Genomic DNA, 18100 nt, shown 5'->3' on the forward strand with positions numbered 1-18100 from the left:
CACTGGAGTAAAGGACTGGGCTATGTTCCATGTCATTGACATCAGCTATTAAAAACGACTGTAAGGTCCCCTTGCAATTATAAAAATGCTCTCTCACTGCTAAATAAAAATAAAATAAGAAAACAACCCTCAGTTCTATTTAACTAATTTCATGTTGCAACAATTCTTTGGTTTCACACTTCAGTAAGAATACTTTTAGAGATCGGAGAAAATAAGAAGGAAAAGAACCTGATTATATTCTAGGCAGTCTGAGTAAGATTAGAGCCCATGTTTAATCCCACTCCAGGCAGAGAGAATAATATGAACCACTTGGCTTGAGTTTAAGATGCTTTTCTCAGAATAACTTCATAATAAATTAGTATGAATTTGAGATACACAAACATGGTTTTAATGGTTTGTTTCAAGTATACCAGCTACAGGAAACAGTGAATGGTGCATCTTCCATGGAAAGAAAAGCAATTAATATATAACAGAGAAAATGGCTATTATTAACTGTATAATGAGAGGTTAGTTAGATTGAGCTTAGCATGTTATACTCCTGGTTCAATGTTTTCTGGGAGGCTGAGCAGAGGGAAGGAAAGGAAGGGAATCAATGTGTTTTCTACGTTTCAGCTTCCCCTGGGTAAACTATGAAAGATAATTGCATAGTCACTACAAAGGAAAGCTGTAAAGAACTCAGATGCTTTAAATTTCCTAAAAATCCAGTCAGGACATATAGATACATACATACATATCCCTGATTAAATACATCTTTTAATTCCCCCAAAGTCTAGCATAAAGGTAAGAAATCTAGAGAATAAAATCCTGCTTTGTGCAACAGATGTTTCTGAAAAGTCTGGCTGCAAAAAAATGTCTGCAAACTGGATCATGTCAAACACATTAGGATTATTTAATAGACCACTTCCAATTAAACAAAATAAAGACTGTTATTAAAAACAATTTCTCTCCACTGCATACAAGTTCTGGATCCCTGGAGGTCTGCTCCTCTTAAAACAGGGCTCACCACAGCAACATGCATGCACACAACTTCATGTGGACCCGTGCCGTATTTACCATCACTGGCTCTCGCTCCCATCCTCAGGCTCACCCCTAGTAGCTGGGATCTGATGTCTCCTGCTGTTCCTCTGGTTTTAGAACTCAGCCCACTCCTAGACCACGGTGCAGGCCTTGATCATCCTCCTAATTCCTAACCAGGACTCCTCTCCCTTTTCTTGGCTTTGCTACTTCTCTGTTGGACATAACTATTTAAAGGAACCCTGCCCTCTCAGGGAGCCCGAGCTGATGCCTCAGTTCACCTCCCTTCTCCTCTCTTACTCCTCTGCTACCTCAGCTCAATTTATTTGTTTTCTAAGCCTGGACTTTTATGTATCTCATTTTTTCAAGGTTGAAATCATCTGGACTTATTGACAAGGGCTCTTCTAGCTATTTGCTGAAAGGAGTGAAAAAAAAACAAAACACAAGAGGACAGGAAAACAACCAAGGCCTAGCAGAGTTTCTAGTCCCCCCCAGACTCACTAAATCGGAAACTCTGGGGGTGGGTCTGGCACTCAGTATTTTAATAAGTCCTCCAGGTGATTTTCACGCACACTAAAGTTTAAGAACCACTGGTCTGACGAAAAGAGGGTGTCTGACAAATATTTTGGACAAAATGAGGCATCTCATTAAGAAGCCTATACTACTGACACAGAAGAATAAGATACTCTGTGTAATAAAATCATAGCCCTGGTATAATTTTTGTAAAATATTTTAGAAGCATATTTCTAACGTGAAAAAATGTCTATAAGGTTACATACCAAACAGTTAATAGTGGTTAACTTCAGGGAATTTCATTTTAGTTTTCCTTTATGGATATCTATATTTTTAATCTCTAACATATTTTATAATTTTACAAAAGGGTTAATCTAGGCATCTTCCACTTCTCTCTGGCAAAACTGAGAGGTAAAAATTAACTCAGTTCCCAGAAGACCTCAGTGTCTGGACTAATCAAGCTTTGTGAGGCTTTAGGGAATTCTAGAGGAAGTGAGGCAGAGATAGTGTTCAGTGCTCCATGACTCAATCAGTGCTTCTGTAAAGCTGCTGTGCCAGGAAATGACAGGTCATAAAGCCTGAGAGATTCTGCCCTTCTTAAATAGGCCAACTTAAAAAAGGGATGGTGGGATTCAGAGGGAAAACAGACAGACTAAAAACTTAACGGGTTCTTTTGGAAGACACCAATTTATTTCTGGGGAAATTCTCTTTGCTGCAGAAATTATGTATTTAAATGTCCCATTTTTCATCCCCTCTTTGTGCTCTGACACTTATTCTGCAATTATGTTGGCCCTGCTTCAAGCTGGCTCCAGGTAAAAATGGCATACACATATGGTAGATGAGAAAGGGGCTTGAAAATAAATAGACTGGTGGGAAATTATCCAGGGTGAGACAAAGAGAAGATGAAAGAAAGGTGAGTGTGTTTAAACATATCCAAGATCAAGTGAGGTCCTAACAAATATCTTTTACCTTATGACGCATCATGGGAAAATCCTGAGGCTTCCACAGGTTGCTCTCATGGGACTACTCAATTCCTTCAGCTCTGGCAAGTTTCCCATCAGAAGCACTACAGGCATTCATAAAGGATCCCAAAGCACTTTACCTGTATTATCATCACGCACAGAAGCCACTCGGTGTAATCTGTACACATCCTCTCACTCTCCACTGCCTATAAGACTAGGTGTGGCAGAGAGAGGAAATACGATTGCCTCCTTCAGGAGAGCTATTGTACCAGAAACCAGAGAAACTCGGTAAAAAAAGCTTTCTGTTATCTTTAATAATTAATTGGTTCATCTTCACTACAGGAAAACTACTTTAATGTAAGTAGTTTGGGGAGGTCTTTCTACTTTGAGTTAAGAAAATTGACAAAAGTTACCCCAATTTATTCCTATCAAGATGCTTTGGAACCCTAATGACACCAGAAGACAAGAGATATTACCAATGTCCCAATACTTTCCATGCTGTATGAAAAGAAATTTATTTTGTAGACTGGTGACTGCAGCCACCTTCTGAAGAGCCTGTCATTGTCTGTGGCTCTGCCTTGTACAGTGTTTCAGATTAGAAAATGGAGGCACAATGTGATTAGATGGTAGAAAGTAGATGAAACGCAGTGCCTGCAGCATGACATAGAAGAGCACAGGCACTGGAATCAGATTTTGAATCTCAGCGCTAAATTACACTCTATTTGGGGCAAAGGGCCCTACCTCTCTGAACCTCAGTGTCTTATCAATAAAATGGGACTACAAGCTAATTTACAAGGTTACTGCAATGATCACAAGTATATAAGAGGAGACAGGGAGTAAAAAGTTAGTGCTTAATAGGTACAATTTCAGTTTAGGAAGATGAAAAAAGTTCTGGAGATGGATGGTGGTGATGCTGCACAACAATGTGAATGTACTTATGGCCACTGAACTGTTAAGTTAAAAATGGTTACAATGGTAAATTTCATTATGTATATTTTACCACGATTTTTTAAAAAAGTATGTAAGGCTCCTAGCACAGTGCCTGGCCTTTAGTAGGTACCCAAGAAATGCTAGTCTTACTCCCCTTATAAAATTTTTTAATTTTAAAAAAGACAATACAAAAAGCCAAGTAAAATCTTGCTGCTTTCCCTATTTAATTGTGAGAGGCTCTGACTCTCAGGCAGAGCCAGCTGGCACCAGTACCAGGCAGTGCCACAGCAACTGTCTGGGTAGGAGAAGGGAGGCTGCATTAGTCATAATCCCTCTGGCATGTTCAGTTCCCAGTCCACCCCCAACCCTGGTATGGCATCTCCCAGAATATCAATCCTACAGCCCCCAACATCTTGCAAAGAAAGATGGGAAGCTTAAACCATTTCCCAGACCAGACTCCAGGTCATGAGGACAAAGGCATTCAGAGTGGCAGCTGGCTCCTGTTAAGTTAGGGAGTGACAAGACACTAGCACTGAACACCAACTGGATAGGCCTGAGCTTGTTCCAGTCCCCAGTATTAAGCTGATCGTATCTCTGACGCCTTTGGCTGGATTTAATGGACACAGAAGCCAGTAGTCTCAAAGGCCCAGTAAAGGAAGATTAAAAATGCACTTGTCTGCAGTTCAGAGAAAACAATTAATGATTATGTGTTGTTAAGTCATAAAACAGAGAAGGGGAAAAATAGATGACATCTCTAGGCATATTAGAACACTGCTTTTGATGGGCAGGCTTAATTAGATCTTGATGCAATGTTCAGAGACATGGTCATTAACATCCCTCAAATTTAGCTCAAAGAGGACGAAATACTTGGGGTACCAATATCCAATTAATTCCGAAACAATACTTACTTTAGGGTCTGAGCTCTTGAACTTCAGTCTTTCCACCAACTCTATCATAGCCGCCTTCAGTCCGCCTGAGTCTTTGCTCTAGAAGAAAGAGAAGTCAGGGGTCATCAGGCAGCATTTTTGTTGCTCTCTCGAATACAAACAGCATTTCATGGGGCAATGAAAAGGAAGACAATTTTTTCTTCTTATCAGCCAACAGGACTAAACAACTAAGGAAAGCTGTGTTGCCCCTCTTCCTCTTCTCTATGGACAAAGAGGGTCAGGACATAAATTGCCCAGTGACCTGAGAGAACAACTGGAATGAAAATTAAATGCAATTTGTATATGCTGACTCATTGCTTCATCCCAGGGCTCAACTGCACCGGTATTCACTGAGGGCCAAGGCTTTGCAAAAGAGATTTCTATCTGGGAAGTCTATTTTATGACCTAGTGATTTTCACTTTAAACTCTATATCCCAAATACAGAAGTATGCAAAATTAAACATTCTTATAAACATAAAAACAAAGAAAATGTCTCAAGATTTAATTGAAAATGGTATTTCAGTGTGCTGGCTGAATACAGATTTTTGAGTCAGACATATAAGGTTTTAAATTTGGAGTCTGCGTTAACTAGTTGACTAACCTTAGGCAAATTATTGACTTTCTCAAAACCTTCTTTCTCTTTGAAAACGGGGATTATAAAAAGGGTTATTCTGATGTTTAATTGAAAGGGTGTTAGTAAAGGCATTAGCACAGTATGCGGCACATAGTAAGTGCTCAATAAATGGCACCTATTATTACTGTTGTTATTACTGCATTATAGTGATTTAGACCAGCACAGTCCAATAGACATGTACTATAAGCCACAAAATGCAAGCCACATATGTAATTTTAAGTTTTCGAGTAGTCACAGAAGCAAAAGGAAATTTATTTGAATACATTTTACTTAACTCAGTATATCCAAAATATTATCATTGCAACATGTAATTTCAACATGAGGTATTTTACACATTTTTTTTCAGACTAGGTCTTTGAAATCTAGTGTGTACTTCACACTTACAACCCCATTCAATTTGGACTTGTCACATTTCAAGGTTCCAAAGCCACTTATGACTAGTGACTACTGTACTGGTCAGCACAGATTTAAAGTATAGACTAGAGTCATACTGCCTGGATTCAAGTCCCAAATCTATCGCTGGATTTGCGTGACCTTAGGCAAGTCACTTAGCCTCTTGGTGCCTCAACTTCATCTATAATATGAAGCTAATATTAGTACCCATTTCACAGGGTTGTAGTAAGATAAAATGAGCTCATATGCATCAAGGTACTTGGAACAGGGCCTGGCACATGGTAGACAATTGATGTATGAGACATATTTATTATTATTGTCTGTCTCCCTCACAATATTTTAAATTCCTTAAAGGTAAGAACTACATCTTCTATCTCTGTATCTGTTTCCAGTATCAAAAAGGTGTTCAAAAAAGTCTGCTTAACAAATGGGTGAATATGCAATCTCAAGCTATGAAGGCCCTAGTAATAATACATGTGTGCAGCACAATGTAAAGTCACATGAATTACTTTACTGTCTTATCTCAGTGTCTCGGGGATAGGATAGGATCATCACCCTCATTTTACCAGTGTCAAAAGGAAGGTATGAGGAAGTAATGTGACTTGTCATTTTTATGGGTAAGGGACAATAAATAATCACAACATAAACAAACACTACAAATATCTGTTCTTGAAAATTGGCCTCAGAGTCAATGGTATTTTCCAAATTTGGGGGGGAAATTCCAATTCCTCCAAAACAGGACATACTTAGTAAGACTCCATCCTATAGATTAAAATAGACTAAAGTCTAAATCCTTCTTTCCCCTCTAATTTCCTTTCTCTCCCAAATCTACACAGTAAAAGTCTGAGGTAACATGACTAAGGCCGATATTTGTTTTAGATGTGCTCTCCAAACACAGCTTACTTGACATTCCCATCCTAACTGTGGTTCTAAATTTTAATAATTTGTATTTTTAAAATGATGGTTTAAAACTTTCTGAATTTCTTCACCAATTTAAATCTTTAATCTCTGGTCTCACAGCAGACAGGTGAGAAAAGGAATCTGGAGGTCACATACCAGGGAGTGCCTGAGACCCAAAGTACCTAAAAAAGGGTTAACTTGCTAGACACAATCCTGCTTTTATGAGATGATCACACAATAAAGCCTGTCCGGTGATATCATTCCTCTAACGTGCTTCTCATTGGCTGAACAAGCAGGTCACTTGTCCCTGGAAAGCTCTCTTCCCCCACATCCCAGCTGCCAGCACCCATTTTAAACTCTTCAGCAGGAGCCCTGATATATTATGATTTTCCCCCTGGCTCTAAAGAACAGAAAGGAATGCACCAAATTGTGTCTTAAAACACTGAGAAGAGAAACAGAACGACTAAGGAATCCCTAAGAAGCAGACAGCCTGTTTGCAGGCAGATGTGCCTTGTGTGGAGAGATAAGGGAACCCTTAGCCTTCTTTCATAAAAATACAGTGTGTCAGCAGAATCTTTCCGCCTTTTCACAAAGCATCAGCAGCACTGCCTACCCAGGGGAGTGACAGAGGAGAGGCACAGACTCTTCCTTCAGGAAATTCATCCATAACACCTCCCCACCCCACTCTCTTTGAGAATATTTTCAGAGATAATTGGGGTCTATATTGAGCCAGCCTCTAAATGGATGGTGAAGAAAACCTTCCCCATTGGCTTTTTTTTAACCCCCCCAAAATAAGCAGTTGGTCAGAAGGGAGAGGCTCTACTGGGCAGACCCTCCTCTGACAGCTGCAGGACTGGGTCAAGAGTACAAATGGACAATCCTGGCCCCAAAGCCACTTCCTTTCTTTTCTCACATCCCAGTCCCTTCCTGCACCTCAAGGAGCCTTGTACACAGATGTTCAAGCTAGTACACCCAAGCTCTGGGAACATCTCTCTCAAACAGTCACCCTTGGCCACACCTGGGACCTAGGAATGCACATATCAGGGGTGGGGTCTAATGGTTTGGTCCATCTTTGGGAGGATGGGCTCAGGAGGAGATCCTGCAGGCCCTGGAAGCATGGTCAGCACACTTCATTAGGTAATTCTTGGAGACTGGTCTAGAAGTGGGCAGGCATGGCCAAAGGAAGGACCCTTGAAAGCATAGGGCAGGGGCACAGGGTTGCCTAGGTCTAAGGTGGTATCTGAGTATGAGTGTGCCCAAACCATTGGGTGGTATCGTGTTTCAGTTAACTGTTTGCAGTCATCAGTCAAAAGGTAACTGGAACACATCATACTCTCACACTTTCCCACTGTGGTAGAATACAAGAGTTGCCTCTGAAACCTGTATTCTAATTAAGAAGTTAGAAGAATTCTAATCCTGTAGACATTTGGTTCCATAAATGGCCAGATTCTACTATATCAGTCCTTGGCGCAAGCACCGTGAGTGGTGAAGTGAGAGTCTCCTGACACTGCTCTTCCTCACCTCCATCCCACACAACGCATTCGAAGAACACAGGAGTTCAAAGTGAACTTATCTTTCTCATGTACCTTTTGCCTTCCCCAAGAAGAGTGTAGACTAAAACAAGACAAGTGTTATGTTGTGACATCCACCCCTCAAAGTTTATCCATCTGTGGAGGTGGGGGATGCTTCATAAAAGCCAGCTCCTAGGGATGAATCATAATAAAGCCAAAGAAGGACAAAATGCCTGCATTCAAAGGTATTCTTTATTCTCCAAAGCCGTTTCATATACTCTTTCACTGGCATTTCACAATAAACCTAAGAATTAGTGTATTCTCACTTTACAGCTGAGAAAATGGATGGTGGAAAGCAAATGAGAAACCCCAAAATCATACAGCCCTTACGCTGTTTCACTAGCATTACACAGTAACATAATAACTAAAAGGTGGTGTATTCTCACTGTACAATAGAGAAAAATGGTTCTGTGGATGTCAAATGATGTCCCCCAAATCACAGTATTAGTCAGTAGCAGAACCAGGATCAAAAAGATGCAAATGAAAAAGATTTATAACACATACAAGAGAAGAGGTTGGTATCAAGAATACATGAGACCCCTGCCCTCCACTCCGAGTCCTCCCAGAAGTGCTCAGCCACCCGCCCATCCGCACCGAGCCCAAGAGGCGGCCACGGCACACCACTGCCTATATCTCCACATGGTGCAGCCAAGGGAAAAAAAAAGATACATGAGAAAATACATAATGGATACCTATAAATAAGAAAAAGCCAAATAAGCACAAAAGAAATCCCAACAAAGGATAGGAACATAACAGAAATGTGAAATAGCTAATATACATATGGAAAATATGAAAAGATGTAAAAGATGCTCAAATGTACTTGTAATTACGATATCATTTCTTATACATTATATTGAAAAAAAAGTTTTGATCTGATAATACCGAGAGATAAGAAACTTTGGGGAGGTCGGGGATTTTCACATGTTGCTGATACAACATGATAAAGCTACTTTGAAATCACATGCCTAGCAAGTCCATTTTTTGCTTTCTCCCCTTGAGAAACACTAACATGTGTCAAGGAGGTACGCACAGAAATATTTATTGCAGCACTGTTTGTAATACTTAAAAACTGGAAACATCCTAAGCATCTATCAATAGTGGGTGGTTAAATAAACTAGGGAATTAACAAATGGATGTGATACAGCAAATAAGAACTAAGTACATCTGTATATACCTGGGTACATGGCAAGACACAATGTTGAATTTTAAAAAAAACTTGCAAAGCAATGCATACTGTATCATTTATTAAAAAACCCATAAAACTATTCATTTCCATGGGTGATACATATGCATGTAAAAGACGAGAAAAGCAATGACTGGAGGGACTAGTAGTGGGAATAGTAGTTGGAAGAGTCTTAGACTTACTTAAATTTATTCCTATTGTCTAATTAAGATTTGACATACAGAAAGGAAGGGAGGGAGGAAGGAAGGACAGACCCAGGGCTTCTGCTTGGAGTGTCTCTCTCCATGAGTTTGCCTAAGAATAAATATTGGGGCACCGTTCCCTTTGCATGCAAACAGGAACCAAAGGTGTAAGAGAAGGTTCTCTATATCTAGTATTCATGTGCTGATTTTAGGGAGTTCGAAATCTCCAAAACTGTACACAAGATTTGGAATATACATGCACTTTTCTATGAAAAGGGACTTGAACACTCCTCAAAGTCCTCTAAAAGTTTAACTTTCCCAATGTAAAGGGCATTGCATAAAGAGAAAGGAGACCCAGGCTCCATTCCTACTAATTGCTATGAGCTTGGAAAAGTCATTTTACATCTCTGAGTTTCTGTTTGTCAACCTGTCAATGAGGAAAACGAGCCAAATCAGAAGCTACACATTTGCAGGCTGCAGCCCACACAACTTTTGTTTTGTTTTGTTTTTAGAGTGTTGTCCCACATAGCATACTAGGAATTTTAAATTAATTGCCAACATTTAAAAACCGGGAGATATGACATAATAAAGATTTCTAGCTTCTTCTGAAAATCTGAAAGGTATGACTGTACCGGGCTCCCTTTCCCACACAGCAGCAACTGGCTGCAGCTGAGTAGCAACTATGCCCCGCTTCAGGCAAGGCGAGCTCCCTCCCGCGTGCCATAGTTACCCTGGCTGGCGTCTCTTATTTACATTACCTTTCTGGTCCCTGCTGACATTTGAAGCTGCTACCCCTGGAAGCAACTCTCTCCGAAAGTTTTCTACCACTAAGGGTCCTTGTATTTGAACAGCAAGAAAATCAGCATGTCTTTCTTCAAAGGGGTTCAAAATACCTCATAAACACATGTTCATCCATTCACTCCAAAACACAGAAATAACATAGCTCATTCTAATGTTAACATGCTTTGAAAATGGGTAAGAGGCAGAAACAAAGGCAGAATATGGTAGGTAAATGTGGCATCAGAATAGGAAGTATTTTTTGACAACCAGTCTCTGTACTTTCATGGGAGTCAGTCTACTCTAATGCCCATAGCAAGCTGGGCACCAAAAAGAAAAGTCATATGTCAGTAGAACTATAAGTGTAAATCACTTAATATCCTCAACTGGCTCCTAAATATTGAATTCTATGTTACAAAGAATCATAAGATGCTGAGTTCAGAAAGAATACTGGCTGCCTATTTTGGTTTTTTTTCATCCCACTAGCCTTGTGCTGGTACCATGCTTTAAAAAAAAAAAAAAATCCAACTTTCTGTCATTTTCACAAACTGATTCTGTTTGGGAGAAACAGTGTAAAAGGATTGGGAGATAGAATACATAAGAAGTCTCCTAAGGAATCCAATCAGAAAGCAAAGCCCTGACAAAAGGAAATGAAACTGAATTTTAGTATCACCATGCCCTGTCCAAAAATTCTTTACCATCTTCTTCACACGACTTGATTTTCCAACTTCAAATCCATTCCTATATTAAGCAACCACCTTAATATAGTTGCTCAGATCCAAAATCATTTTTCGGTCTGAGAAAACCTATCACCAAGTCTTTTCAGACCTAACTCTAAAACACAGGCCAAGTGCACCTACTCTTCACCATCTCCACTACTCCCTGTCTGCTCCTAGGCTAAGGAGCAATACCACTCCCAGTCGCCTACCCGAGTCCATTCTCCACACAGGCACCAGAGTGAAATTTTAAGAACACGAATCAGATCACTCATTCTCCTGCTTAAACAGTCTGTGGCTACTCAGAACAAAATACAACATCTTCACCATGGCCTACCTGGTAATCTGACCTCATCTACTACTTCCCATCTCCAGATTATATTCCAACCATCTTTTTATTCCTCAGTAAGCTTGCTCTATCTCAGAGCCTCTACACTGGCTGTTTCCTCCACTCATACCACTACGCCCCCAGATCTTCCCACCACTGGCTCTAACTATACCCAGTCCTTCTCAGATCCTTAAACAACCTCCCCCTCATTCCCCCACCCCAGGCACTCTCTTTCTCCTTCCCCTAGCTTGTTATTCATGGCATGTATCATCATTTAAAATGTTATTTACTGCTTAACTTGCTTATGTCTGTTTTGCTCTTACAACAAAATCTCCATGAGACCAGGTCCTTAGAATTGTTCACTGTGAAATTCTCTACAGCTCCAAATACTCCACCTGACTGAATGAATAGATCAAAGGAAAAAAACAACATGCCACTAACTTCAAACAACATACAAAAATATCTTAATTTTCTCTACTTTGAGGTAGAGAATACTCTACCTCAAAGAATTGTGGTGAAAATTAAATGAGATAATACGTAGCAAGTTTATAGTACAGAAACTGGCAAATACTAAGGGCTCAATAAATTTTAGTTCTTGTTACTAAGTGATTAACAACATATTGAGTGACTGCCTACTAAGTATCAGGTACTGAGCTAGAGAAGTGCTGAAAGGAAAAAAGCGAACAAAATCTGATACTAATCAAAGTACTCTGAAAACTATCTAGGAAGAAAAGTCCAGATGGAAGGAAGGGAAAGAATAGTTTTAATAGTCTGATTAGAATATTCAGAAAGTATTTATCTGCTAAACACCTTTACAGACATAATAAACAACAGGCGATTGTGTTAGAAAGGTTGGATGTAAGCGGGAATAACTGAGAGTAGAGGCTAAATGGGACGGCGGAATGAAAATGTACTTTGGGATTAGACCTGGATCCAAATCCTAGTCCTTCCACTTACTAACTAGGTGATCTTCCACAAAGTTCAACCTCTTTGGGTATCAGTTTTCTCATCTGTAAAATGAGAATCAGAATAACACGGCTTATTGCAAGAGTTATACTGAGATCAAGTGAAATGAGTGAAAAAGCTCCTGACCTAAAGCCACTTAATAGCTATTATTATTATTCTAATCTCTGGAAAGAGCCTCAAGATTCAACAGCAAATAAGGGTTTCTAGACTCTCTGTTTCATAACCTCAGCTAAAGGCTAGCATTTCCATTCTTCACACACATGAAGTCAGAGCCTATCACTCAACTGAAGTCACAGTCTATCACTCAAACCCTGCTAGGGTTCACACAGACCCAAAGTACGGAGAGGAGAACAGTAGGGGTGCCTATAACCTCTCCCCCTGACCCTGGCTGCCTACTGGAAAGAAAATGGCAGCTATTTTCTAACCAGAAAGTAAAGGGTGTATTGCCCCTGCCTCCTCTCTGCTTCTATAAAAATTTCCCACAGTTCAGAATGTAAAACAGAATTTAAAGAGGACAACCAGCAAGACTTGTGAACCTAAAATTAGACATACCAGCTGTGTTTTGGTTAGCTAGTGCAAAAGGCACCAGCAGGACACTGAAATCTACAGGGGCCTCTTCTCTGAAGACAAGTTTTCCACCAGCCTATCTGCCCACCAGAATAGAGCAGGCAGAAGGAGCAGAAGGAGAGGGGGCTGAACAGGTTTCACCCAAAAATACTTGGTGTCCGAACTTCTACTTCTGCCAGACTAACAGGTCTGGAATTGAACTCAGAAAAGAACCTTAGATAGCGCTGTAAGGATAATAAGAGTAAGAGTTACTAACTGCTAAGGGATTATTACATTCCAGGCACTGTGCTAAGCTCTTCACATGTATCATCTTGTTTGTTCTTCATTACAATCCAAAAAGGAGAAATAATTATTAGGCCTATGTTACAGATGAGAAAACCAAGATTTAGAGAGACGGAGTGAATTCTCCAACACGACACAGGTAATAAGTAGCAGAGCCAGGATTCAAACCCATAGACTGCAAAGCCAGTTAAGGCGAGACTGCTTGGTCCTTCATATTCATTCTCCCATGTTCCTTAGTAAGAGACCAGTTTTAGCTGGACACACCATGGCCTGAAGAAAAGACTGTTTCCCATCCTCCCTTGCAACCAGATAAGGCCATGGGACTGAACTCTGGCCAATGAAAGATAAATAGCAATGTGTGCAACTTCTGGAGGGTTCTCTTAAAATAAAAGGGTGTTCCCTTTTTCAGTTTCCTATGCCTGCTACCCTAGAACTCAGATGTACTGGCTGGACCTCCAGGAGGCATCTTGGTCCATGACAAGGACTATACCCTATGGATGGCAGAGCATAGGTAGAAAGAGCCTAGATTCCTAATAACTTCGTGGTTCCTCTATACCAGCTTTGGACTGTCTACGTCCTTCTATACAAGAGAGGAATAAAACATCCATCTTGTTTGAGTTGCTGTTATTTTAGATTTTTCCAAGTTACTTCATTATTTCAGATGCACTTGAACTTAATGTAAACACTGATATAGTAAATCACTGTGCAACACTGTCTCTTTCAGTTCTTCATTGATGCCCTGTGACTATTTAGGATTATTATACTTCATATCATACATTTACCAAATATTTCATCTCCTCTCCAACAGGCACTGTGCTGGGTGCTAGGAACACAAAGATGTGTAACATACAGTCCTAACCCTAGAAGAAGAGTTTACAACCAACAGAGGACAGAAACATGGTGGGAAGAAATAATAAGGATATAGTATACTGTATTTAATGCTCTAATAAATGTGCACAGGCTGTTGCTATGGGAACACAGAGGACAGCTGCCTAACACTCTAGTGCTATCTACCTAGTAAAATCCTATCCATCTTTGAAGGTCCACCTCAGATACCACTTCTTCTAAGAAATCTTTCCTGATTCCTTGCCTCCAGCTGAAAATTTTTTTGATAATATGAATTGCTTTTATATTTTTTCTTTTTTTAATCTTTATTGGAGTATAACTACTTTACAGTATTGTATCAGTTTCTGCTGTACAACAAAGAGAAAGCCATATGTATACATATATCCCCATATCCCCAGCCTCTTGAGCCTCCCTCCCAACCTCCCTATCCCACCCCTTTAGGTCTTCACAAAGCATCAAGCTGATCTCCCTGTACTCTGTAGTAGCTTCCCACCAGCCATCTATTTTACATTTGGTTGTGTGTATATATTGACGCTACTCTCTCACTACCTCCCAGCTCCACCACCCCCCCACCCCATATCCTCAGGTCCATTCTCTACGTCTGCATCTCTATTCTTACCCTGCCACTAGGTTCATCAGTACCATTTTTCTAGATTCCGTATATATGTGTTAGCTTACGGTATTTGTTTTTCTCTTTCTGGCTTACTTCACTCTGTATGACAGACTCTAGGTCCATCTACCTCACTACGAATAGCTCAATTTCATTTCTTTTTACGGCTGAGTAATATTCCACTGTATATACGTGCCACATCTTCTTTATCCATTCACCTGCCTCCAGCTGAAATTAACTTCTGCTTTCTCTTGAGTCCCCATGACATGCTATTTATACCTCTCTTCTAATACTTACACACAAATAAGCATGTGAAAAGACTACAAGCTTCCTGATGTCAGGACTCTTTCTTTATTCTTCTTAATATCTGTCATGCAGCTCACCACACGTGCTCAAAAATTATTCACACAAACAAAATTAACTTAAAAATACCAGTTTTTTTTGACAATAAAGCTAACTATATGCTATGGTTTGGATATACTGTATTATAATGTTTTATCTAATATCCTATTGAAATTAAAAGCAGATTACTCTGCTAACTGATCAAAAACTAGCTAAATACATTTGAACTGAATTTAATTTATAATTAAATATTCAACAAGAATAATTTAGCACACCACAATGTATATCAGAGTCACTGCCCATATGGTTATTTGCCATAAATTATAGATTCAGCACTTAGTGTATCTAGAAGATTTTGGTTGGTTGGTTTTATTTTTTTTCATTCTTCATGTGTTTTTGACATCTGAGAAGGGCATCAACATTGGTTTTTTTATCCTCAGATGTCATGCTGGCTTGATCCCTATCGTAGTCACACACACACACGAAAGATTCTCATCTCTACCCCACATATCAGCACTAAAGTTTTTGTTTCACCCCTTCTTTGTCTGTACTCTGTCTTCTCTTCAGAGAGGTCCATGAGTATCTGTAGTCCTTTCTGCCACACAACAAATTTAGTACCTGTCTCAGGATAATAAAACCCACAACAGGAACAGGAGCATGAAACTGAACTAGTTATTCCAGACTGAACTGTAACTTCAAGCAGAAGACACACTGACTACTGACACCAATAGATCTCTGTCTTCTCAGTCTTGGGTCAGATGCAAGAGAAGAGAAAAGATGGGTGTTATCAGTGGACAGCAGGGCAACCTCCATGTCGTGGGCTGTGGTTAAGAAAAGGTGGTACTACAGGCACACAGTCCCTTTATCCCCAGAGGGGCTTAAGAATAATACCCCCACTGTATCAGCAACATTACCCTGAAAAGCAATCATCTAACAGTACAATATGCCTATTAACCCATTCCATTCTGACTCAAAGGTCGGGGAAGAGAAAAAAGGGGGCACTGGATTCTTGGGAGAGAGAGCAGGGGAAGTTTGGACCTTTTCTCCCAACAGTCCTCTTGATAGTATGTACCCTTAATTCTGTGATCTTCCTCCTAAAAACCAGTAACTCCAGTCTAACCGTAAGATGAACACAAGGCAACTCCCAATAAAAAGGCATTCTACAATACCTGATCATCCCCAAAGAGTTTGATTTAAGGCTGGGGTGAGGCCAATCACAGGTATTTTCTGAAGAATCCCCCTCCACAGGTGATTCCAAATGTGGCAACAAGGAGAGACACATACTGTTTACTTTGTTAACCTACTTTCCACTCCTCTTTCATTCCAATATACTCCATAATGACCTTTCTGCTGTCTCTCCAACACTCCAAGTTTACCTCTACCTTAGAGCCTTTGCATTCACCAATCTTTCTGCCTTAATCACTCTTCTCCCAGACTTTTTCTTAATTCTTAGATTATAAACTGTAATTTTAATAATTAAGATTGTGGAAACCATCCATGCCCTTAACAGAACACAATTAGATGGCTTTCCCCTCCACTTAACCCTGCAGAAGCCTTCTAGGCTCTCTTTAATGCAGTTCCATCACCATGAATATTGAACCCCTGCAAAACTGAGCTACTGTCAAAGAGATCCCCATAAACTCATATTCCCCCAGTAGAGTGGTATTTTCACCTGTGTTAACAGCACATTACAATTGCTAGAACTACAGTACTCCTCTCACTTCAAGAGCCATCTAATTCCTTTATGAAGAGTCACAGGAATGAAACCAATCACCTCTGCCATGAATCACCAGACTTTGTGCAAAAAGCACTGAATGGTAACACAATAGGAAGTTTTCCCTCGATCTCTGCAAGATCTCATAATTCAGGTCTCTGAGCATAATGTCACATGCTCAGAGACGCCTTGCATTTCTACGTGGTCAAAAAGTAACTCCTCCTGCCACACCACTCACTCTTTCATTGCTATGACTTATTGTTTTCATAGTACATACTACCATCCAAAGCTACTCTACCTTATCTCTCTCCCCAGCTAAAGGGTAGACTCCATAAAAGCTAGGGGCCTGTCTCTCCTCTTCACTGCATACGTCCCAGACTTGTTATAGGTAAAGAAAGTACATTTTGAAGAGGAGGCCGAAATGGAGACTGCCAGAACTGCAGGCCTCACTTTAACCTTTCATAAACCATTTGTAGCTACTTCAACGTTCCCTTTACCTTAGTCTTAGCTTTTGTCTTATTCAATACAAATAAATAAGACACTGACTGAATCACTGTGCAGACAGCACTTCGTGGTTTTATTAGAAGGTACTCCAAACCCTTTCAGTCAAGAATAATAAAAATATAAATATGGACATTACCACAGACATGCAATCTTCTGCCTCCCTGAAGAGCTGCTTCTTATGAGCTGACTACAGAGCCAGAGGCACTGACCCCTGCGAGACACAGCAGCGGCACACCCCCACCTCCAGCCCCTCCAGTCACAGCTGTTCTGAGCATCTGCCTATATCCTTCCCACCACCCTGCTACTAGAGCCCCCTCACTGGGCTTGCCCCTGCAGTTGTTCCCACTGTCACTTAACCAAACATTCTTCTCTCCAAATACCCGTTTTAAAGACACACTCAAACGCAAAGGGTGTGGCTTCACAACCTTTGGATCTGTCCATAACAAAGCCTGTTAAGAACTCCACAGATGCTTATAAGTACTTGCTGGACTCTGCCAATCGCTTCTCCCTTTGCCATTTTATAAGATTTCACCTTTTCTTCAGGTGATCTTAGAGTGAACTAGACAAGTGTTTTCCAAACTACAGGACATGATACATTAGTGTGCAATGAAATCAATTTATTGGGAGAATCCAGAAAATTTTTTGAACAGAGTGTAATACAAACAGAACATATCATACGCAGTAAGGTTAACAGTGTTCCATTTGAGTTAAAGTATGTGTATGCGTGTGTGTAAACTAGACCACAGTGTAAACTATATCTCCCCTACTGTAGGTTATGTTCAAAATAATTTTTAAAATTACTGGTCTAGAGTTCTGAATATATGTAACTGCACTTTTATTATGCAATAAAAATGATTCCTTAAATATAGCTATGATGTAAATCCCCTTGACAACCTAAAAATTTTCATATGAAAATATCCGTGAACCAGATCAAGTTCCTTTGTTGGACCCAATGACCCATTTTCAAAACCAGAAATTATGGTCACAGTACGAGAAGGCTGCATATCTGAGATGAGAGGTTATAAGCCAGACGTGAGGTCACAATATGGGCTGTATATATCCCTATCATAAAGCTGGAGCACAGGCTCAATTCAAATTTGGACCCACAAGATCCTCTGGAGACCAAATCCTCTGGAGCCAAACTGGAAATACACAAGAGGAAAGGTAGGACTTTAAAAGTCACTTCAGTGACTGTGTTAAACTTATCCCTTCAAGGTGTTCACCTTAGTCCTTTTGGCAT

General features: G+C 40.1%; 1 protein-coding gene across 8 annotated transcripts in view; it reads right to left on the minus strand.

The window, feature by feature from the left end:
- TRIM44 (tripartite motif containing 44) overlaps window positions 1-18100 on the minus strand; it is a 133880-nt gene that overhangs the window by 102746 nt on the left and 13034 nt on the right. For all 8 annotated transcript variants that reach the window (XR_009055478.1, XR_009055480.1, XR_009055479.1 and 5 more), the window contains exon 2: window positions 4328-4405. Coding sequence is in view for 5 of the 8 variants with exons in the window: in XM_057749051.1 (XP_057605034.1) it covers window positions 4328-4405 (78 nt within the window). In the remaining 3 variants the exon portion in view is untranslated. The remainder of the gene's footprint in view (window positions 1-4327; window positions 4406-18100) is intronic.

This window comes from Hippopotamus amphibius, chromosome 9 (assembly GCF_030028045.1).
Source record: "Hippopotamus amphibius kiboko isolate mHipAmp2 chromosome 9, mHipAmp2.hap2, whole genome shotgun sequence".
NCBI lineage: Eukaryota > Metazoa > Chordata > Mammalia > Artiodactyla > Hippopotamidae > Hippopotamus > Hippopotamus amphibius.